The 24,189-nt window shown below is 48.5% G+C and overlaps 1 protein-coding gene across 6 annotated transcripts in view; it reads right to left on the bottom strand.

Annotated features, from left to right (window-relative positions):
* Window positions 1–24,189, bottom strand: part of FRMD5 (FERM domain containing 5) — a gene marked incomplete at both ends in the record, with an annotated part of 341,415 nt that overhangs the window by 39,695 nt on the left and 277,531 nt on the right. For 4 of the 6 annotated variants that reach the window (XM_082854359.1, XM_082854358.1, XM_082854357.1 and 1 more), the window contains 3 exons: window positions 478–556; window positions 786–828; window positions 5,842–5,946. In XM_082854359.1, the coding sequence (XP_082710485.1) occupies window positions 478–556; window positions 786–828; window positions 5,842–5,946 (227 nt within the window). Of the gene's footprint in view, window positions 1–477; window positions 638–785; window positions 829–5,841; window positions 5,947–24,189 lie in introns of those variants that run through there. The other 2 variants (XM_082854356.1, XM_082854361.1) reach the window with 2 other exon arrangements.

Genomic DNA, 24,189 nt, shown 5'->3' on the forward strand with positions numbered 1-24,189 from the left:
CCTGATCCACAAGCACATGGGAGGTCACCCACTTGGATTTAAAATCTTCAGTGTTTCCCAGCTCATTTTTCAGTGTCCTGCTTTACCATTTCCCAAGTACATCAGGCTGCTGGAGTCTATTTCAAGCCCCCACATAAGAAGCAACACGGCCGTCTCCAAAAACATCCATGGTGGCCACATCATTGGTAAAAGAACAAATGCTTTTGATTAATTCATTACTCCAGACCCCTTTGCAGATGACCAGTTTAAGAGGAAGTATTCTTGAAGGAAAGAAGCTCACTCCGTTGCAATTCTGCTGAGGGGATGAGCAAAGAGAGCATGTGGAAATGAAATATAGAAGTAAGGCTATATTTAGGAAGAATTCCTTGCCTATCAGAGCTGGGAGCTTCCAAAGTAGAGGATCTAGGAAGCTACAGTCCCTCTTTCCTATCCTCTCCAACAAGTCTTAGAGGCTGAGGGACATGGGCTCAGCCTTACCTGGTTATTTCTTCTTTCAGGGCAGCAGGGTCTGCAGGGTAAAACTTCACGCGGAAACACATGGTGAATGGAGGCTGGGCTGCAGAGAAAAAGAGGTGCCCATCGGGAAGACCTTCCCAGGAGGATGACTGGGCTCCCCGCCCCACTGGGATGCACAGGTCTCTGAACCATCTGAAGAAAATCTTCACATGTTTAGGGCCAACTTACACTTCGAACAGTGGAAAATTCCCAAGACTCACTGCAAGTGGGAGGTTTCCTCCCACCCTCCCCAGGGGTGAGGCTTCCGTCTTTTCATGGACAATACTTACATCTCAACTGCTTCCCCACAGACTTTGTAAACTCCAACCAATGCTGAAACAGAGAACACAGAACAAGAAAGCCCTAATGAGAAGCAGTGTCAAATATAACTTGTTTTATTCAATTTAAAAAACTAGACAGATTGTAGCCCAGGGTGAAAGCAGCTCAGAAGCTTGTGATATGTAGGCTTGGAGAGTACAGAATGATATGATTTTCTGAAATAAGCTCCCCATGGAACCAGCTGTGAAGGGGGGAAGAGATCCAGCTTCAGATGCCATTTCTGGGCTTCCCTGGCAATGCCGCCTTCCAACGTAGGGCGCCAGAGTTCCAAGCCATGTTTCTGGCAGGCCCGTAGGCACAAATGAATGCACATATGTGTGATGGGGACAGAGCCCCACCTGGCTTTTTAGTAGGGAAATACTCCCTTTAAGGGCTTGTGTTTGTGTTATGCAGTGGGGACAGGATGACACACAGAGGCTATTGGTAGCAGCTCTAGAAAGCACTGGCAGGTGGAATTTCATAAATGTTGAGAAGGCAGGGATGGCTGGTGTATATTTGATCTTTGTTTGAGCAACGCATTGCCAACCCTTGTGTTAGGGAATACATCCTCAGGATTCCTTGGCATCCAGGGATGTTTAAAATCTAAGTCTCATAAGATAACTAACCGCAATCAATGTGTAGTATCCTGTTTCCCCTGGATTTTCACAGAGGCAGGACATAGTAGCAATGCATTTTTTCCCATGGTACTTACGTTTGGGAAAGGAAGCAACGAGAACGTTCTATATCAGTTTCCCACTTCTACATGGATGCCTTATAAAATGCACTATTGATGTTTGTTGCTTTTATGATAATCAGGAACCTTGCTAACTTGCAGAGAGCTAGAACTGCTGATATTTGGGGTCTGATTATCTGGAAGTAGCTGAAAACCACTGCTCTGTGAGGGCAGAAAAGTCTTTCTTGTTTACCACTGTATCGCTGGTGCCCAGCTCAGTGTTCAATGTGCAGCTGTAGAACAGGAGAAGGAACCAGGTCCACACCTCCCTCTTTTCTGACTACTTCTATTTAGTAAAATGTCTGGGAGAGTCCTCCCTCTGGCAGGAAAGCAGGCAGGGCCACGCAGACGCATCCTGGCCTCCCTCGATGCCCAGCTCTCACCTTCTGGGCTGGGCCGTGGGTCACACAGTTAATGGACCCACCGAGAGCCAGTTCTCCCGTCAGCTCCACATGGATAATCTGGGCTGACATCCTGCTCTCTTGCTTCCTCTGATCTGAGTTCCCACGAGGCTGGCAACTCATTAGAGCCACTCAGTGTGGTTAAGAGGTCCTTCTCACATTACATGGCCCACCGCGGCTTGGCTTCACAGGGGAGCAAAGGCAGGAGATGAAACTGCACGGAAACAACTGGGGTTCCAGACCATGCCTGTGAAGGCGGAGGAGGCCTGTCTGTGCGGAGCACACCAGAATTGTGGACAGTGAGAAGAACACAGCAAGTGTCGGGGACTCAGAAAACTAAATGCCCTGAGGCACTGGACCGATAGATTAAAATAAATAAACGAAGATAGATAGAAGCTAAGTGCAGTGATAGATCCATTATCAGCAGAAGGCAGAGAGGCTGAATGACAAAAGGCTATTCTCCTTGGCAATAGCTGGAGAGAAGACTTTAGTTTGTACTGGAGTGTGAGCTCCAGAAAGGAGTGAGGCTGGAGGAGACCACGAGCAGGTGGAAAGCTTGTCCAAGAGAGGGTCTGGTAGAGAAATCTTGACAGGATCCCCCAAATATGGTGATGGCCAGAGTTACCTTCTGCAGCTGTCTGCCTATATCTGGGTCCCAGAATCACTAGCAAATTGATAACATTGGGTTGGAGAGGAGGGGTCAGGAGAAGAGTAAAAAGAAGGTTCAGAGAGCGGAGCTTCCTCCTGCATTTGGGTGAAGGAGCCAAGGTGGTACAATCTTCAGACTCTGGGGGCTTGAAGGAGAGGGTGAGAATAGTCTGAGACCAGGGCCTGAGCCAGGAACAGGGGAGGGGGAGTGAGGGCAGCTCCTCCAGGAGGGACCAGAGAAATCCCAGACCCCATGGAGACCCCTGCAGAGCAAGCGATGATGGGACGGATGTGAGCGCTGGGCTCTGCCACCCTGGTGCTCAGGGGAAGAGGTCTGGGTGGGGCAGGGCAGGGAGCTCATCTCCTCCATCTCTATCGCAATCAGTAGACCTAGGACAATTCTTTACAGGTCCATTTCCCCACAGCTCTCAAGGACCCTCTCAAGCCTCCCTGCTCTCCTTAAACCCTCAATAAAAGCACAGAATCGTGTCACTTTAGGGTATGAATTCAGCATGGAACCCCCAGAAACCACACAGGCTCTGGCATCAGGCAGGTCTGAGCAGGAGACAGGCTTTGCCACTTGCCTTGGGCAAGTTCCATAACCTGTCCGAGACCGTCCACTCATCTGGAGAATGGATGGTATAACTGCGGATACTCATCTCATTCGTGGTAAGGATCGAATAACACATGTGAAGCTCTTAGCTTCGTGCCTGATGCACCTCATCACTCAACGTCCATTGGCTGAAAGATCTAGGTTTGCGCCCAGCGTGGAGCCTGGCACGAAGGAGTCACTCCGTGAAAGTTTATTTCTCCTTTTCCCCATTTCCTTATTTTCCTGTCTCCTTTGGCTTTTAATCTTTGTCATCTTAACATACTCTCTTATCCTCCTCAAGCACATGCTGATCCAACTAAAAAATAATGAACAGGATACATTTTACCCTTTTTTCTTCATATGCCACTGTCTTTGGGAGATGAAGAGACCTTGGGGTAACTGGTCTTCCTTCTTAAGGAGAAACAGCTCTGACTCCCAAAACTAAACAAACTACAACAACAAAATCCCTTTGTAAAAACAGTCTAAGACTCTACCATTACAGAGTGAACAGACACCTAGAGCATGTGAGGACATGTAGCTTCCTGGTGTCGTGGCACTTTGGGGGGTCTTATACTATCGTCCAGAGCTAAGGATATTATTTATGCCAAGACAGTGGGGCCTTTACAGGGTGAGGGGCTGACCTCAACACTCCTCAAACACTGGTGATGCTCAAAATTCTGCTGAGCCAGGAGGAATGAAACATGGCAGCAAAGTGGGGCAGGGCTTGTCAAAGGAAACAGATTCAGGCTTTGGCTTCTTTCCTACAGCTCAAGTCTTCAGCATAAAACCCTAAATGTGACCTGGAGACACAGCGGCTCAGAGCATCAAACAACAAAACAACACCTGGGGACTTCTGTGGTGGTGCAGTGGTTAAGAATCCGCCTGCCAATGCAGGGGACGCGGGTTCGATCCCTGGTCCGGGAAGATCCCACATGCTGCAGAGCAACTAAGCCCGTGCGCCACAACTACTGAGTCTGTGCTCTAGAGCCTGCGAGCCACAACTACCGGGCCCACGTGCTGCAACTACTGAAGCCCGTGTATCTAGAGCCTGTGCTCCGCAACAAGAGAAGTCACTGCAGTGAGAAGCCTGCTCACTGCAACGAAGAGTAGTCCCTGCTCGCTGCAACTAGAGAAAGCCTGGGAGCAGCAATGAAGACCTGACGCAGCCAAATAATTAATAAATGAATGAATAAATGAATGAATGAAACAAAAAACACCACCTGATTCTGGCCTGGAGAGGGAGTTACCTGCGGCCCTGGGCACTGGTGGGAGGCTGCGCCCTCCGGGGCTCCAAGGTCCCCAGTGGTGACAGAGATGAAGCTTATGTTTGGAGCTATGAAAAAAATGTGTGGACCCATGAAAGGGGGGCCCTCTGGGGCTCGTGGTGACAGTGCTTTTGGAGGATGGTAGACGACAGTGGGTGTGGGGAAGGGAGGCAGTGAGGCCTGAACGCTTCTGCATACTTTCCCACTCGGTGGGGATGCCAGAGAGAACCTCCCCACAGCGAGCAAAGGGCTGATGGACGGAAGTTATAGGAACTGCAGGCGTGGGCCTGAAGGGTAGCTGGGCAAGTGGAGGGCAGGAACATGGCACTATAACCCACTAACTCACCCACTCATCATCCCTTCAGCAGATATTTATTGAGCATCCACTGCATTCTAGGCCCTGTGCTAGTTCCATGGGTTACAGTGATGAATGAGATAAAGTCCATGCCCTCGTGGAACTCATATTTTTGCAAGGAACACAGGTAATCAAACAGGCGATACCAGCATGGTGTAATAAGTTCTACTCCAATAGGGGTAGAACAGGGTACATGGGGGCACATCAGAGGGGCCCCTCAGTCAGAGTAGGGGTTAGGGAAGGCTTCCGGGACGAAGTCAAAGCCTAAGCTGAGACCTTACATGTGAGAAGGAGTTAGCCAGAAGGAAAGTGTGGAGAGTAGAGAAGTGAGGAAAGGGGAAGCGACGTTCCAGAGGAGAACTGTGCAGGCGAAGGCTCTGAAGAGGAGAAGACTGACTGTGTGGAGAGCCACAGTATCATCTGGTGGGGCCACAGCAGGGTGGAGACAGTCGGGGAGATGAAGCTGGAGTAGTCAGGGGCCTTGTTTCTGTATCTGTCCGGAATATCACAGTCCTTGTCAATGCCTTGTGTCTGTAGAGCCGCCCACGTTGTGTAGAGCAGAACAAGAACTGCAGGATTTGCAAGGGCTGAAAAGCCCACGTCAGTTCGGCTCCATCTCTGTCCTGCCCAGATGGGGTTCTTGTGGCACTCAGGTGAGACCCTTCCTAACCAGAACAAGGCGAATCAGCCCATTTACTAGAGAGGGGCAGGACAGCCTCAGCCTGTGACCTGGGCTCTGAGACCACAACACCCGCCCAGCTGCCCTGACTCTAACTGGGCAGCTTTGGGCAAATCACTTCAGCTCTCGAGGCTGCCATTTCAGCATCTAAAAAACGATGGACCACTCCGGCTGAGCTCTGCTACGGGGGTCTTCCACGTCTCACAATATGATCTGAAGAGATGACACCGAACTGCAGGGTCCGGTTGGTCCCCGACTCCTGCGGCTAAACTCCGAACATGAGTGACAGACAGTTCAGGGCCTCAGGCTTACTGACCAACCCTCTCCTCCATCTGTGCTTCGAATATTGACTTACCCGCTGCTTATCAGGGTCCACAAAGCGGATCCCAAAATAGTCTTTCTCAAGCAGATTCAGGTGGTGGCAAAGAAGGTCAAACAGGTATTGGCCTTTGGCATCTCTCTGCAAAGAAAGCAAGCTCCGTTGAGAAATGGGCGGGCTTCTTCAGTGTAACTGTGTTTTGATGGTCATTAAAAATCGTTTGTAACAGTTGCATGAGGATGTGAAAGGGGCACATGTCCATGACTATGTCCTCCATATTGTGATGGATTCAACATTCTCAGGAATTCTGAGGCTTTCAGCACCTGGAAGGAGCCCAAGAACCCTTCCTTCCACAAAGATGTCAGAGAAGGCAGATAAGAGTCAGGTAGGCCCAGTTCCCACCTATAATGCACACAGCGTTCCTCTGGACTGTCGTGTGGAACTCACCAAGTCCAGCTGGCTCTGCCTCTAAAGTGCATCATGAATCCTCCTGCTTCTCTGCATCCCCATCACCAACTCCCTAGGTGAAGCCACCACCACCTCGCAACTGGACCACGGCCAGAGCCTACTAGCCAGTCTTCTGCTTCTGTGCTCACCCTTTCTCCACGTGGCGGCCAGGGTGACCGCGATTTAGACAAACTGTCTTTTTTTAATGAATAAGTAATACAGGCACATAGTAAGGTATTCAAACATACAAAAGAATATACTATGAAGAGTCTCCCTTTTACCTGTGCTGCAGTTCCCCATCCCCAGAAGCAAACCCTCACCAGCTTCTTGGGTATCCTTAATGAGGTTACTTTATACACGGGCAAGCCTATATACATATACATCTCCTGTTTTAAAAAGACATTAGCAGCATATTTTATACTGTATTCTGCTTCTTGGGATTTTTCCCCATTACGGTATCTTGTGACTCTATAGCAGCACATATAGATATGCCTCACGGCTCTTAACTGCAGCGAGCACGCAGTGATCTTTAATGACTTTGCCACTCCTGTGTGACACTGTCAGCAAGGGGTTTCTCTTGCTCTCAGAATAAAATCCAAGCTCTGACCACGGCCTCCAAGGCCCTACACGACCTGGCTCCTGCCTCCTCTCTGAACTCACCCCAAATCATTCTTCTCACCACTCTCCGGCCACCATCTCTTTGTTCCTGAGCATGCCAAGGCTTTTCTGCCTCTGCGTCTTTGTACCCCCTCTGCCTGGGATGCCCTTCCTCCAGCTCTTCATCTCCTTGAGGTCTCAACTCAAATGTCCTTGCTGCAGAGAGGTCTTTCCCTACAGAACAGCCCCTCCCTGTCACTGTCTATCTCATTCATTTATCCTGTTTATTTCCTTCATGGCACTGACAGTCTGTCATTATCTTGTTGATTTGTTTACTTATTTATCATCTGCTCCCTTTCTACACCATACTTTTCATGAGGGTAGGAGCCCTCCCCCAGAATTTAGCACAGGGCTTGGCATATGGCAGGTGTGTCCTCAATAATTATTTGTGGAATCAATGGATAGAAGGTGGAGGGGTGGCTAAAAGGTTTTACAGAATGTCAAGAAATTAGGCCACTTCTAAACCCATAACCTTCTCCTCAGGGACCTGCCTGGGTATCTCTGATGGGCTGGGAGAATGACTTGCAGGGAAGTGTCAGAACCGCTGGAGCTCTGCAAGACAGCATCTCTGGGCCTGACCCCAGTGGTCTCCGCAGTTCAGCTGAGATGCTCATCTCTGGTGGATCTGTGTTTAATTCCGCATGCAAATCAAGGTGGTCTTATAAGATCCAAACTATCTCACCTATGACAAGGCCCAAGGCCACGGGTAATTACAGAAGGACCTGGCCCTGCTCCTGGAATGGACAGATCTTTAAGACCTCAAAAGGTTTACCCCTCACCTCTGTCCCTTCTGCCAGCTCACCCTATACTTTTCCAAGGAGAACTAGGGCAGGATATCAAATCTCTCAGCAAGTATCTTAAGAAGCTTACCCTTGCAGGATTGGAAGGATGAGTGAGTGGACAGCTCAACTAAGGAAGATGGTGCCACGTGGGCACCCCCCCTGCTCTTCTGCCGGCCTCACACTCCCGCCCACAACATAACCTTGAGGCAGCTGGCCCCATTCTTACACCCTTCGGTCTCCCACCAGCAAGAGCTACTCTCACAACAGAGCCTTGTTATGAATCACACGGGGACTTCGGGGCAGTGGGCCACAAACCAGGTCTTTCAAAGGACTCCGTCAACAACTGTCACTGTGGGCAGGGGCTGTCAACTCTTTCCTTACTGATGCCCCAGAGTGTGGGAAGAGTTTAAAGTCATTTTTAAGGTTCTTCTGGAAACAGAGAAAATATGCTTAACCCTGTCTCAAGCAGCATGTCCTGTACTGTTATCTCTCTCAAAGCAATTGAAATGGAATACTAAGAGACAGTTGCATATTATGAATATTTTTCCCTACAAATTGTCCTTTGCACCAAGCTGGCTACTACACTGTGATCAGCTGGGGTGAGTTTTTTGTTTTTAATTGAAGTATAGTTGATTTACATATTATGTTAGTTTCAGGTGAACAGTACAGTGATTCAGTATTTTTGCAGATTATACTTTATTACAGGTTATTACGAGATAATTGGTATAATTCCCTGAGGTATAGAGTATATCCTTGTTGTTCACCTGTTTTATAAATAGTACTTTGTATCTGTTAATTCCATACCCCTAATTTGTCCCTCCTGGTGTGAGTTTTAATGGCTGAAGAAGTTCGCTTCCTTACATACAACAGCCATATTAGCAGAAGCCTGGGGCAGCCATGGGGAAATTGCACCTCTGTGACAGAAATCACATGGACTTTTGATAAGACTCATGTCTTCCCGCAGACACAGAGAATGGACTTGAGGACACGGGGAGGGGGAAGGGTAAGCTGGGATGAAGTGAGAGAGTGGCATGGACATATATACACTACCAAACGTAAAATAGATAGCTAATGGGAAGCAGCCGCATAGCACAGGGAGATCAGCTCAGTGCTTTGTGACCATCTAGAGGGGTGGGACAGGGAGGGTGGGAGGAGACGCAAGAGGGAGGGGATATGGGGATGTATGTATATGTATAGCTGATTCACTTTGTTATATAGCAGAAACTAACACACCATTGTGTGAAAGCAATTATACTCCAATAAAGATGTTAAAAAAAAAGAATCATGTCTTCCACAAAAACAACTCATACTCATGGGTTGGCAGCTCAAATACACTTGTAGGGCTCTTAGCTGGTAAGAACATTAAATTCAGCGGATCCAACCTCAGAGTTCTTCCACTTCACAGGAAGAAAAAGGAAGCATGGCTTTTCTCTTTAGGTAGTTGTAAAAAAAAAAAAAAAAAAGACACATCCCATTGTACATTCCCTTTATCAGTGAAAAAGGATCTTTTTATCTTTATTTCTCAGCATCTGGTGAAACCCCTGCTCCCCACCATGAAGTCAGAGTTCCCTCAGGTTCCCACTTACCCGTGGTGGAGGCATGGTTTTGAGCTACGAGGCTCTTGTGGAGACTAATGAAGACAAGCATCTGCCCTTGCTGTGTCTCCAAGGCTGGAGGGAAGGAAGGGAGAGAGGTAGGAGCAGAGCTCCTCCTTAGAGCGGAATCCCATGAAGTTTAAAACCCCAGAAGAAACACAAAGGCAGGATCTACTGAGAGCCGCTGGGACACCTCTCACACAGAGTTGCAATCGCCCCTCCCTTGGAGCACCCACTCCTGTGGCTGGTGGAGTGGCCCCAGGAAGTCTTTGGGGGGAAGGTCACAAGGTGGACCCTCGTGGTGGGTTTCTACAGCAAGCCTCTGGCAGGGGCTAGGGTTTAGGAATTTAAAACTTCCGGCCTTGCACTTCCAGATGCCAGCCGTGTCCTAGGATTCCCTCTCCGTGGTCTCCCTGCCTTAAGTTGGGGCTTTCTGGAATATTCTCTGGCAGCCAGCTTTCTCTTTTGGTGGGACGGCAAAGTCCAGTGAGCTCTGTCTCCTTTTCCCTTTGCTGGCGGTTGCCCTGGTGCTATGCTAACCCATATGTTGTGTGCTCAGTGTTGTGCCATTGATTATACTGGAGAAACAGGCACTCACGCTGACAGGTGATTACTGTTTAGTCACAAAGTCGGGGCTCCAAGCCTGAGGCCGTTTATCTTCAGGACAAGCGAGCTGAGGCAGAGCACCCGAATCCAGCTAAACCTCAGAGGTTATTCTCTTCACAAGGACATTAGTGGGTCAAAACAAATGTATTAAGCACCCATCTAAAAAATAAATGTACATTTTATGAACCACAATAGCACCTACACACGTTTGAAAATAATAGTACGTACACATGCATCCTTTTAATTCTCTCTCTATGGTGCTCAGAATGATTCATGAGCCCCTTAGAATCATTTTGAAACTCAGAGGTCAGGAGAATTCATATTGGTGCTTCTTCCTGGAGGGCCTGGTTCTAGTTCTCTATGGTTTGTCTGTTCTTTAGGGAAGGCACTGAAGCAGCAAGCAGTAAGCAGGCTTGGGCCGGTGACCTAAACTGGTCAAGGTTAATTGCATTTTCTGCCTCACAGTCAACACCCTTGGGTAGGAGAACCGCTTTTTTTTTTAACCCATCACAGGGTCAATCCCAGGGACTCCGGCGTGGTGCATCCAGAGAAGAGGAGCTAACATGTAGAAAGCTCCCCACTCACTGGGCCTTATTCAATCCAGCTTACCTGTGAGGCAGGTAGATTATAAGTAAAAACTACCTGAGTCGTGAAGGGGGCACGAGCCATCACAACTTTCTCAGATCCTGGGCCACGTGCAGTTAAAGGGGAGCTGGCCGTGGTTTCACGGCCCTTCAAGAAGGCAGAGGGGAGGTGGAAGGTTGCAGGAGGTGGGCACCTGCCCTCCAAAAGCACAAGAGTCCGGGGGTGTAGAAAGGCCATGCCAGGATGGGGGGTGCCTGGGGGAGGAAGCAAGAGCTGAACAAGTTGTCCTCGGGGACTGGAGAGGGAGGGATAAGGCACCCGGCACCCTAGGGGTAGGACGGCATCCCAGCCTCTTTTCTGTCTTAACTTTACATTTACACTTCTTGTAGGCCAAAGACTTGCTGGCTTTCCTTATCCGTGTCGTCTAAGGGCATGTGTGTGCAGCCGCCTACCAGGTTCAGGAGCAGGCGCTGTGTAAAAGCACTTTAATGTCGGAACTTCCCTGGTGGCGCAGTGGTTAAGAATCCGCCTGCCCATGCAGGAGACACGGGTTCGAGCCCCGGTCTGGGAAGATCCCACATGCCGCAGAGCAACTAAGTCAGCGTGCCACAACTACTGAGCTTGCGCTCTAGAGCCACGAGCCACAACTACTGAGCCCATGTGCCACAACTACTCAAGCCCGTGTACCTAGAGCCCCTGCTCCACAACAAGAGAAGCCACCGCAATGAGAAGCCCGTGCACCGCAACGAAGAGTAGCCCCCGTTCGCTGCAACTACAGAAAGCCCACGCGCAGCAACGAAGACCCGAAGCAGCCAAAAATAAATAAATAAATTAAAAAAAAAAAAAAAGCACTTTAATGTCACAGAGGAACAGCCACATTAGCTCATCTTCTCAGGGCCAAGGGCAGAGTACGCTGAGCCGAGAAGTGTGAATCAATCACTGGGGTGCGGTCCTGCCCCTGTGTTCGCACACTACAAGCGGCCTGGCTTTCTGAGGCTCAGGGAGGAGAGGGGCACGAATGCTAACAGCAGGGCCCCAGATTTCTTAACCTCTGCACCTTCCATGCCAATTTACATTTTCTTTGAAGGGACAGAACTCCTGCCGAGCTTCTGGCCCAGGAGCCCACTTTTCTTGCTTAGTCATAAACCAACAAAATCTGCCCAGGAACTGCTGAGGCTGCGGCTAGAAAAGCAGCCAGCTCGCTCTGGTAGAAGATGAGGGAGGGTAATTGCAGGGAGAAATGCAGCTGTACTCTGTCGTATAGCGGGTTGCCCCCAGCGCAGCAGGGCCAGAGCTTAGCCCCATGCAGGCCCTCGCTCCCTACTCTCAGAGGAGATGGACTCCAGAGCTTGGCAGTTAGGCTGGGAAGGATGGGGCCCATGCAGGTACTTGGTACCTAGAATGTAGCACCAGGAGGGTGCCCTGGAGCCAGGTGGCCATGTGGCTCCTGGGGGAGAGGTCCGGCCCTGAGGAGGGAAGGCAGAGATCAGAGGGAGAGAGGAACAGTGGTCACCCAGACTCCTGCAGCCACTGGCCCCAGCTAGTCCTTAACAAACGCAGCACCTTCTTGCACCAATAACCAGCCATTCTACATGCAAACTGAGGGAACTGGGTGCTTTTCATGATGCAAATAGGTATGTGTAGGTTCAGATGCCAGGCATGGGGCCTCAGGGAGCCCTGTTGGCAGTCCTTGCTTGGGTCAGAGAACTGGCTGAGCTCGGCGCCACATGCTGTGTTAGGCAGAGGACATGCACGTGGGGCAGGCAAAACACATTCCGTCTGGAATGTGGAGGTCACTGTGTGCAAGTCAACGGCATGGGAGGGAGGACTACGTGTTCTGTTAGCACAGATGGTCCAAGCCAGACTCAACGAGGGCAGTTAAGACCCTCTGAGCAGATCCTCAAACCTGCTGTCGTAGAGCTTGTAAGAGCAGGGCTAACGAGAGGGCTGGACTTACTGAGATATCAGTGACGATGCTTAAAGAGCCAAGGCGTCCCCATTCCTATGTGGATTCCTTGTATCCGGTGAAGTTACCAGAAGGACAAGAAACCTGAGCTGGGCCTGAAGGAAAGCAAACTCGTCTCTCTTTCTCGTGGTGAGGCCACTTTTACAGTAAAGTGACTCTTAGAAGCGTCACTGTTTCTTGCTATTGATGGAATAAATTTCGGTTGTATTTTTCCAGCCAGTGCTGAATACCTCAGTGGACTAGTCATATCATAGCTATAGAATTACTGAAAACTCAGCCTGGCTTGTTAGAAAAAAACTCAACACTTCGTATTTGTGTGAAGCTCATATTCTCTCTCTCTTTCTCACACACACACACACACAAACACGCACACACATACACGCACACCCTCTCATACAACTATGCCTACAACGTTGCTTCAGATAATTTGTAAAGAAAGCCCAGCATTTTGGGGCAAATAGACAACCCCTTGGAATGTAAACTGGTGCAGCCACTATGGAAAAGAGTATGGAAGTTTCTCAAAAAACTAAAAATAGAGTTGCTATGTGATCCATTAATCCCACTCCTGGGCATACATCCAGAAAAAACTATAATTCAAAAAGATATATGCACCCGTATGTTCACAGCAGCACTATACACAATAGCCAAGACATGGAAACAACCTAAATGTCCATCGACAGATGAATGGATAAAGATATGCTACATATATACAAAGGAATATTACTCAGCCATAAAAAGAATGAAATAAGGCCATTTGCAGCAACATGGACAGACCTAGAGATTATCATAGCAAGTGAAGTAAGTCAGAAAGAGAAAGACAAATACCATATGATATCACTTATATGTGGAATCTAAAATATGACACAAATGAACTTATCTACAAAACAGGAACAGACTCACAGACATAGAGAACAGACTTGTGGTTGCCGGGGGCAGGGGGGTGGGGGAGGGAAGGACTGGGAGTTTGGGATTAGCAGATGCAAACTATTATATATAGAATGGATAAACAACAAGGTCCTACTGTATAGCACAGGGAACTATATTCAATATCCTGTGATAAACCATAATGGAAAAGAATATGAAAAAGGATGTATATATGTATAACTGAATCTCTATGCTGCACAGCAGAAATTAGCACAACATTGTAAATCAGCTATACTTCAGTAAAATAAATTACTTAAAAAGGAAATACAATAGACATCCCCTTGCACCCAACCCTAAAGACAGTTTGACAACACATTTTATTGCCTTTTTTTTTTTTTTTTTTTTTTGCAAAGGGCAATTGCACATGCTATTTGTCAAGCCTGGGAATTTCTGGGGTTAAGGGGAGTGGCCTGGGTGGCCAGGGTCAGGAGCACCATGTCAAGCTCAGCATCCTCACTGGTTCTCATAATCCTGCAGCCTTCCCCCCAGTCTCCTTGCCCCTCAGCAGAAAACTGCTTATTGGCCAGTACCAACAAATGTGGTGGGTTCTAGGCTGGACACATCCAATAATGAAGAGTCCAGGATTTCTGAGTCCTGGTGCAGTCTCCTTTTCAATTACCCTATCAGGTCACTCACGTTCCCTTGGAGCTGACGTGGAGGCAAAGAGAGCAGAGAGGGGAAGGGCCCTGGGAAGGTTCACTGAGGATGAGCCCTGGGCTTGGAGGCAAGGCCCTGCTCTGCCACTTCTCAGCTTGTGACCTCAGACCTGTCCCTTAATCCTTCTGAGCTTCCGTTTCCTTAGCTACAAAACAAGATTAACACTACATCTCTCAAAGGATTATTGTGAGGCTCAAAACAAGAGACATAATATACATAAAAACCCTGTGTATTTTCCCTACCAACCTCCTCTGCCTCCTGTGACCCCTTCTTCCCTTAGGCTGAATGGACTTGAACATAACACAGCCTTAGCGATGGGGCTGTGTACTCACGGAACAGAAGCCAGTCCTCCCTGGACAAGAATGCTCAGGTGGGTCCTGGCTACACGTCCACCTGTGCAGTGTCCCCGAGCTTAAGGGGTTGGCCACTATTTTGGAAATCTGCCCCCGCAGGGCTCTCAAGGCACAGGTTTGCATCTTCTCCATATCCCAAGGCTATTTTCCCCAGACTAGGTCAGAAGAAAAGTATAAAATATCAAATATATGCCATCCACCCAAACCCCTCGGAGGCCTGGCAGCTGTATTTAATTCCACGGGGACAAAGGCAGAGCTTCTTCTGATACGCTCTTGACACGCTCCTAACACTCGGGAAGGAGTGAGTGAGGTGGAATGAGACACGACACAGTTCCAACAACCACCATACCTTTCAATGCCTTGGCATTAATTAGAAAAAAAAAGAAAAAAAAATTGGAAAAGTGTATTTAAGTTAATCCAGAGCGCCGATCTCTTTCAAAAACCATAATTGGTTCTCTTTGGCATTAAAGCTACAAGAGTGAACTGTACCTTCAGACTCTTCCCCCTGCAGTCCGCAGGTGACTGCTCATCCTGCTGGCAGGTAAAGGGGGAGGTACAAACAAGCAGAGCTCACAGCTCCTGGATTGGAGTCCCAAGTTCCCCAGAGCTCACTCAGTCACTCACAGCTGCTGGTGTCCCTAGCTAGGACCAGGCAGGTCATTCTCATTGCTTCTCCTGAGAAGGATAACCAGGGCCTCCCTTGAAAAGTCTCTCATCAGAGCAGAGAAGCCTCTGAGGTAGGGTCCAGGGCCCGGCTCTTGGTCTGTGGTCCCACTGATGGTACAAAGCCACACTGATGAATGACCCCCTTCCCACCATTTAAGTGGAGACAACCTCACTGGAACAACAAAACTGGAAGTCCCAGGAGAGGAGTGAGACAGCTGGGGCCAGAAACCAAGCGGGTGGTGGAAAGATGGTTTATTTTACAAATGCTGAGGCCTGGGAAAGCAATAGGGCAAACCCCAGATCTCCCAACAGCAGCTGTCCCAGTGGTGGAGGGGGATGGAGCGGGGAGGTAAGGTAGGAGGCAATGGCTAGCTCTCTTGAAAATAGTTTCCTTAATAAGCAAATTCAGAACCATACCATGCTCTGGACCAGTGGTTCTAACTGGAGCCTGCATTGGAATCACCTGGATAGCTGTTAAAACAGAATGCTGGGCCCCTCTCCCAGAGTATCTGGCCCAGTGGGTCTGGGATGGGACTTAGCAAGATCAAGGTGATGCCCATGCTGATGGTCTGGGGATCATGGGACTGGATCCACCCTTCTCCAGCACCTGTTGGTCACTAGCAGCTCTCGGGGCAAGGACTGCAGGGATACGGGGGAGAAAAAGTGGATGTTTGAACTCCAGGACAAATACCGCTCTAGAATTGTGCCCCTGCTTTGTCAACACAATTCTCCTTTTTTTTTAAGTGCTCAGTTTATTTATTTATTTTTTAAGATTTTTTTTGATGTGGACCATTTTTAAACTCTTCACTGAATTTGTTACAATACTGCTTCTGTTTTATGCTTTGGGTTTTTTTTGGCCATGAGGCACGTGGGATATTAGATCCCTGACCAGGGATCGAACCTGCACCCGCCTGCATTGGAAGGCGAAGTCTCAACCACTGGACCGCCAGGGAAGTCCCACAACTCTCACTTTTTATTCAGTTTTCATGTTCTCACGTACCAAGAGTACCAACTTCAGAGCACTAGGCTTGTGGGTTCAATACTACAGAGGAATTCTGCTCCTTCCTGCCAGATTTTTCAAACTCTACCTTTCATGACAGTGGGCAGCTGCCCAGTTCTGGCTGGAAAGTTCAAGTCCCCAATCACCATTTACTTTCAATGGCTTAGTAGCACAAAATTCACTGCCCTTTTGCCATGAGCTACATCATCAGAAAATAAAGCTGGCAGGTATCATCAAACCTAATTCAGAGAAAGAGCTCCCTTCTCACCCCAGTTTTGCCATCAGTGGCAGGGAGTCTGTTCCAAAACATTTCCTTCCCTGGCCTCTAGGGTCTCTCGTCTAGGAAGCAGGTGGGCTGGGGGCTGCCCCAGACCCGTGCCTGCTGCTGCCTCCTTCCTGCATCTGTGCTCTTTAAGGTTCTCAGTCAGACTTCCGTCTTGGCTGTCATGACCAGCCTTCTCCTTTCTCTTTCCTGGGCGAGGATCCAAACATTCCTCCATCAGTGGGTGGGGAAGTAGATGGGTATGGGATAGATGCCCCGAGGATGTTCCATGCCAGCGAGGAAAGTCTTCTGTGTTCAGCTTTGAGCCGGGAGTTTGGGGCAGCAGGGACGTGAGGGAGTAAGGAAAAGCAAATTCTGAGCCCAAGAGAATTTGGGCAAGTCCTTTCTTTCTCTGAGTCTCAGTTTCCCTCTGTGTAAATGACCTTGTGTTCCTTTATGCCTTTATGTGCCCAGAGCCTCTGATTCTGTTCTTAGCTGACCACAGTAATCACACTCCAGGTCCATCTTCTCTTAAGTGAGGATAAAATAAGTGAAAAAAAAAAAACAAAAAGGGTAATCAGGTAGCTTTACAAGGTGAATGTTCATTAAGACATTTATCACTAGTTTAATTAATTTGAAAAACTCAGGGCCATTGCTCAAAGTAAATGGGAAGAGTAACTAAACAGAATTCATTCAATTCTGGAAACTGCCTCTAGCAGGCCTCAGACAGTGAAGACCATTATGTGAAACTGTTATCCCACTATGAGTCTGGTCATTTTACATTCCGCTGTAAACTACGGAAAAAATCCTCTTAGATCCTCCAGTGCACACCTCCAGCCTCACACAGAGGGAACTGCTGCAGGATCTTCTCAGGTTGGATGCTGAGGCTGTGCCTCCCTCTGTCCTCCCCAGGCCCACTGTTTCCTAGACTACAACCCAGGCGGCAGTGGGGTTCCTGAATTTCTGTATGAAAGGGCCTTAGGGGTGACAGTCTGGGGTTGGGGAGGGGAATGAAGTTTTCTTTGCATGACCCTGAATATAAGATTGAGAACTCTTCAACTGTCTAGTAAAGAAGGGATAGAGAATGACAGAGATGGGAAGGGGCTGATAAGGTGTTCCTTCCAACCTCATCCCACACTATCCTAAATTTGCCCGGAGGCAGAGCCTCTGAACTTGGGCTGAGATAAAAGTCAAGGATGTGCTTTGAGGTAAGTGCCCTCCCAGTCCCTGAGCTTAAGTTTCCTGAGGGTTCTTCCAGATATAATTACTCCAGTGGCTGAGCAGCAACAGGTACCTCTTGGTCTATGAATAATTCCTGGGCTTGGAAATGTATCTCCTCACATGCACTGGAGGTGGGGCGGGGTGATCACCTCCCCAGGACATCAGGTGAAACCACGGTCCAGGCCTTGCAGTATGGTGGAGAGAGCAAACGGAGGTGGCAAGACTTGTGGACGTGTGCCAGAGCTCCTTCAGCAGTTCTTCGGCCTGAAGAGTAGGGGTGAATGCAGGAGAGGCGGGAGCCGTGAGCTCAGCACACCCGAGGTCTCTGGCACATCCCTGTCATCTCTGTGCCTCCGCACAGCAAGGCCGCCAGTACTGAGACCAAGAGTCCCCTGAGGGCTGTACGGCAGCGCAGAGAAGTCACCCCTGAAAAAAATTTTGCACATCTGCTGCAAACTGAATATTGTGTCATTTGAAGGCCAAAAAATGGATGACAAACCCCTGGGAAAAATGCCCAACTCAGTATATATCTATTGAGGGCCTCCCATGGGCAAGGCACTGCCTGAGCGTTCTCAGGACTGCAGAGACATGGGATTTAGAGACATCTGAAAAAGTGACTTGGGAAAAGCCATCTTCTTTCCTCCAATCTCCTGGCACTCACTATGTGTACCATGCACCCGTCCTACTGCTGCCTCTCCATGTTCATGTCCCCGTTCCTGTCTGTTACCAGGAGAGGTAGAAGTGTGCTCCCCAGTGTTTGCGCTCATAGTGCACAGCCCAGGGCCTTGTACCTGATCCTCAGGAAGTGTTTGTTGATTAGCTACTAAATGATATGACCAGGCTATTAGCTGAAGATTAGCAGTAGCTCATCTTCCCTGATGAGGTCCTCCTGGGTCTTCAACTCCTAATACCCAGTGAGATCAGTGTAGGAAAGAACAGAGAAGGATCATGTTGGGATAAGACTGCTCCTGGAGATGGAGTCCCTGTCCAAAGCAGAGTCAAACTTAACCCTAGAAATTATTCCAGGATTGGAGTCCCAAGTATTACCTTTTGTCCGGCCTCCTGATTAGAACTCCACCTGCACCTGAGTGGTACAAGGGGCTCCCAGCCTAAACGCCACCAGGCAACAGAAAGTGGCCTGCAGTACAGCTCGGCTCCAAAATAACTGCTTGGTCACCCACACACATCATGGGAAAGGGAAACACAGCTCTGCTTCCAGGAAGGTCTCTAGCTGGGTCCTTGCCATAGAAAAGGGAATTAAAAGTTCGATACTGGAAAAGACTAATCATTACGTATGTGTAATTATATTGATGTGAATCTCAGAGCCAAGTTCCTTTCAGGAAGTTGATATTGGAAAACACTTTCATGCTCCTGGGATCATGTGGAATAGGAGTTAGGATGTTTTTTTTTTTTTGCGGTATATGGGCCTCTCACTGTTGTGGTCTCTCCCATTGAGGAGCACAGGCTCCGGACGCGCAGGCTCAGCGGCCATGGCTCACGGGCCCAGCCGCTCCGCGGCATATGGGATCTTCCCCGACCGGGGCACGAACCCGTGTCCCCTGCATCGGCATGCGGACCCTCAACCACTGTGCCACCAGGGAAGCCCTAGGATGTTTTTAATTTCTGTAAATTATCAGACACCTTCCCATGGGCAACTTCCACATGTCTCTAGGTATTTCCCTCTTTCCCTTACAGTTTTTCTGATGCTTTGCCTGTCTTTCTAAAATATTTCCCGACACCTAGCCAAGGTGCCCAGGATCTTCTTTGGGCTTCAGATCAATGGGTGATTAATAACATAGGATTGGATACCTGCCTTGTCGTTTGTCACAGGTCAGGTTATACAGGAAGTGACTCTGGGATGGAGTTTAGCATGCAGGATGTTTTTAAGGAGTGCTCTCGGAATTGACACCCATGGAAAGTTATGAAAGAAAGCTGGAGTGGGCCGAGGGAGAAGGTGAGCTGCGATGCAGGCCTAGTGTCGACTAGGCTGAACTATGGAGAGCTCTGGAGCTAGAATGGTCCTTCAGAGTTATTTCAAGTTGAACCAAAATAGCCAGGCCTTGTACACCCCTGCTTGAGCAGTCACTGGATGTAGACCACTGCCAACAGCACTCCCAGGGGATTGGGTGGAACATCAGAGTCTATCAGATCACTCTCAACACAAACCCAAAATCATAACTACCATTTCTTAAGAGAAACATGCAAAGCATTCCTCAAGCATTCTCTCTGATGCTAACAATTCCATAACAAAGGTTTCTATTAATCCCATTTTACCAAAGAGGAAACCAAGGCTTAGTGGAGTTAAATGACATATCTAAGACCACACAACTAGTATGTGGGGCTCAAATCCAGGCCTACCTTGCCCCAAAGTTCACACTCCTTCCATTATGCTGAACTGCCGTCCTTCGATTTTTCTCGTATGTCCCCTGCGGGAGCAACCTACAGCTCTATACTTCTATGCAGCTTTGGGTTGGATTTATAATCCTCTGACTCTATGTCTAAATGCAGAGCTAAGCCCGTTGCTTGAATTTTTTTCTGACTCTTTAGATCTCTTAGACCTGGGCACTATTGGCCTGCTTCAAGCAGAAAACCACTCCTGCTGGAAAAAGTGGAGATGCCAGGCTTCTCCATGAAGATACACAAAGGGGAAAAATCCTCAAAACCTAACAGGAAGCCAGTAATTCAGTCGACAATATTTGAAGATGATGAATAAGAAATAAGCAGCATTTAAAGCCAGATTTCTTCTTACTTTTCTTTTAGGTTTTTTTTTTGGATCAGAACATTTCCAAATCTTTATATCCAGGAGATTAGAGATCAGCTGGTAACCAATCCCAAATCTCTAGGTATTTGGGGGAGCTGAGGCAAGAGCTGGGTGTAACACGAGAGGTCATATGCACTCTTTCTATATCCCCAAAGGCTGTTATCAATTTTTTAAAAAAATTTTTTATTTTGTCTGTGCTGGGTTTTAGTTGCAGGATGCAGGACCTTAGCTGCAGCATGTGGGATCTAGTTCCCTGACCAGGGATTGAACTCGGGGCCCCCTGCATTGGGACCGTGGAGTCTTACCCACTGGACCACCAGGGAAGTCCCTATTTTGTTCTTCCTTTGTACGCTCCAGATTATCGTTAAACTTTACATTTTATTTATTTATTTTTGGCTGTGTTGGGTCTTCGTTTCTGTGCCAGGGCTTTCTCTAGTTGCGGCAAGCGGGCGCCACTCTTCATCGCGGTGCACGGGCTTCTCACTATTGCGGCCTCTCTTGTTGTGGAGCACAAGCTCTAGACGCGCAGGCTCAGTAGTTGTGGCTCACGGGCCCAGCTGCTCCATGGCATGTGGGATCTTCCCAGACCAGGGCTCGAACCCGTGTCCCCTGCATTGGCAGGCAGATTCTCAACCACTGTATCACCAGGGAAGCCCAGATATCGTTAAAGTTTAACATGACATCTATAGGCCCGAGGAAGTCGTCGGCTCACGACAAGAAAAGCTGCTGCCTCAGCAAAACGATGCATCATTGGCAAGTTTACTTGGCCCTGCGGGTCTTTCTCCCCAGGCAGAGTGTCTTATATGTTGTTCTCTGAGGTGCTCTTTTCAATTCATCAAAGGTACTTACTTAGGAAAGCATGTGACATCAGACTGTGTAAGAGACACAGTCAGTGGAATAAGCTCTGGAGCAGCCCCTCAGTGTGTTCAAGTCCTCCCTGAACTTCAAGTAAGAAATCTTTTGAGGCCATATTACTGACACCTATTCTCCCTGCCCAGGAGGACTCCAAAGATGAAGAGTGATGGGGTGATCCCCTCAATTTTCCATTAACTAGAGGTGAACCTTATTTTGGGGAGGGGAAGAATTTCTCACAAATTACGGTGAGGAGATATATGTCATAACAGAGGTATTGTACAAGGTACAGGGATAGTGTGATGGAATGAGACTACCAGAAAGACCTCACAAAGAGAAGGATTTACTAACTGAGTCTTGAAGGATGCATAGAGCTTGCCAGCCTGCGAGTGGGAGAACGGCATAGGGAACAGCATGTCCAGAGCAGGGCATGTTCTAGGAATTTTACCACCTGCCATGGCACAAGGAGGTCTGTTGCAAGAGATCAAGGTGAAATACGGAGAGGCAGACAAGGGCTGGGTGGTCAATGGCCACATATGCCATCCTAAGGGCTTTATTCTGTCAATGATGGCAAAGGTTGGAAAGATTTTAAGTGGGAATAAGATGTAAGTAGATTTCATGTTGGTGGAGGAGGATTAGAAGATGGTAAGACTAGAAGCAGGAAGACCAGACGGAAAATCATTGTAACAATCCAAATGAGGTTTGATGGACAAACAGACTACGATAATGGTGATGAGAATAAAAATGGGATGGATTAAAGAAATATTTAGGTGGCAGAATAAACAGTGTTTCAGTGACCAGTTTGAAGAGGGCTGTGAATGAGTAGAAACGGAGGACAATTTCCACAATTTCAGTTCAGCAAGGAGGCTGGGAGAATAGGTTGAAAAGCTATCTTTAAATTGAGCATTTTCACAATGACTTTGGTGAATGGGTCATTAATTCTTTCAGAGCTCTGACTATTGAATTAATTAAGGAAATAATTAAGATTTCCTAGATCAGTCATTACATTGATTTATTTTTAGAGCACACTGTTTTTGGCAAATCTTATCTTAAAAAAATATTTGCTAGAATACATTTCCTTCTTATAGGTACCATGATTGAATTCAATTTTCAAGGCATGTAAGTCATGTTTGTATAAACAGAGATTTGTACATTTCTTTAAAGTTAGTTTTAGATGCTCTCCTCTGATCTTCCATAGCATTCTGGGCATACCCTCCCTCTCCGTATGTTGTAATGATCTACTAATTTGTCATGGAGGCAGGGTGGATGGAACAGGGACCTTGTCTTACTTCTCTGGTATGCCTAATCCTTGAAACATAGCAGGCACTCAAGGAAATAATCTTGACTCAATAAAAGCTGTAAAAATAAAAGTAGTGGGCTTCCCTGGTGGCGCAGTGGTTGAGAGTCCGCCTGCCGATGCAGGGGACGCGGGTTCGTGCCCCGGACGGGAAGATCCCACATGCCGCGGAGTGGCTGGGCCTGTGAGCCATGGCCGCTGAGCCTGCGCGTCCGGAGCCACAACAGTGAGGGGCCCACGTACCGCAAAAAAATAATAATAATAAATAAAATAAATAAATAAAAGTAGTAAAGTATATCTAACAACCCCATTCCAACTGCCCTTTCCTTAGACTGGCGAGTAGCACTGAAACTAATTGTGCACAAAAACCTATGTGAATGCTCCTCTTGTCCCAGCAGCTGAGTCTCAGCACTAACTTCAAGTGGTATACTGGTGAAAACTTTCACACCAAGCAGAGTCAATTCCAGGCATAGGAAACACAGTACATCTCAAGATTTAGCCCATCAGCAGGCGTTCTGGAGGCAATATATTTTCATCTCTAAGATTCTTATTCAAGAGATATATTAAGAGAATGACTGGCACTTATACTTATTGTCAAATTAGCTATGACAGGTGTTTTCACTTTAAGGAGGAGCTTCAAGATGGCGGAAGAGTAAGATGTGGAGATCACCATCCTCCCCAAAAATACATCAGAAATACACCTACATGTGGAACAACTCCTACAGAACACCTACTGAACGCTGGCAGAAGACCTCAGACCTCCCAAAAGGCAAGAAACTCCCCACGTACCTGGGTAGCGCAAAAGAAAAAAGAAAAAACGGAGACAAAAGAATAGGGACAGGACCTGCACCAGTGGGAGGGAGCTGTGAAGGAGGAAAGGTTTCCACACACTAGGAAGCCCCTTCTCGGGCGGAGACCACGGGTGGCGGAGTGGGGAGCTTCGGAGCCACGGAGGAGAGCGCAGCAACAGGGGTGCGGAGGGTAAAGCGGAGAGATTCCCACACAGAGGATCGGTGGCGACCAGCAGTCACCAGCCCGAGAGGCTTGTTTGCTTACCCGCCGGGGCGGGTGGGGGCTGGGAGCTGAGGCTCGGGCTTTTGTCGGATCCCAAGGAGAGGACTGGGGTTGGCGGCATGAACACAGCCTGAAGGGAGCTAGTGCACCACAGCTATCCGGGAGGGAGCCCGGGAAAACGTCTGGAGCTGGCAAAGAGGCAAGAGACTTTTTCTTGCCTCTTTATTTCGTGGTGCGCAAGGAGAGGGGATTAAGAGCGCCGCTTAAAGGAGCTCTGGAGATGGGCGCGAGCCGCGGCTATCAGCGCGGACCCCAGAGACAGGCATGAGACGCTAAGACTGCTGCTGCTGCCACCAAGAAGCCTGTGTGCGAGCACAGGTCACTGTCCACACCTCCCTTCTGGGGAGCCTGTGCAGCCCGCCACTGCCAGGGTCCCGGGATCCAGGGACAACTTCCCCGGGAGAACGCGCTGAGCACCTCAGGCTGGTGCAACGTCATGCTGACCTCTGCCGCCGCAGGCTCGCCCCGCATCTGTACCCCTCCTTCCCCCGGGCCTGAGTGAGCCAGGGTCCCCGAATCAGCTGCTCCTTTAACCCCGTCCTGTCTGAGTGAAGAACAGACGCCCTCAGGCGACCTACACGCAGAGGCGGGGCCCAATCCAAAGCTGAACCCCAGGAGCTGTGTGAACAAAGAAGAGAAAGGGAAATCTCTCCCAGCAGCCTCAGGAGCAGCGGATTAA

Source organism: Leucopleurus acutus (assembly GCF_964270905.1).
Source record: "Leucopleurus acutus genome assembly, chromosome: 1".
In the NCBI taxonomy this organism is placed as follows: Eukaryota; Metazoa; Chordata; class Mammalia; order Artiodactyla; family Delphinidae; genus Leucopleurus; species Leucopleurus acutus.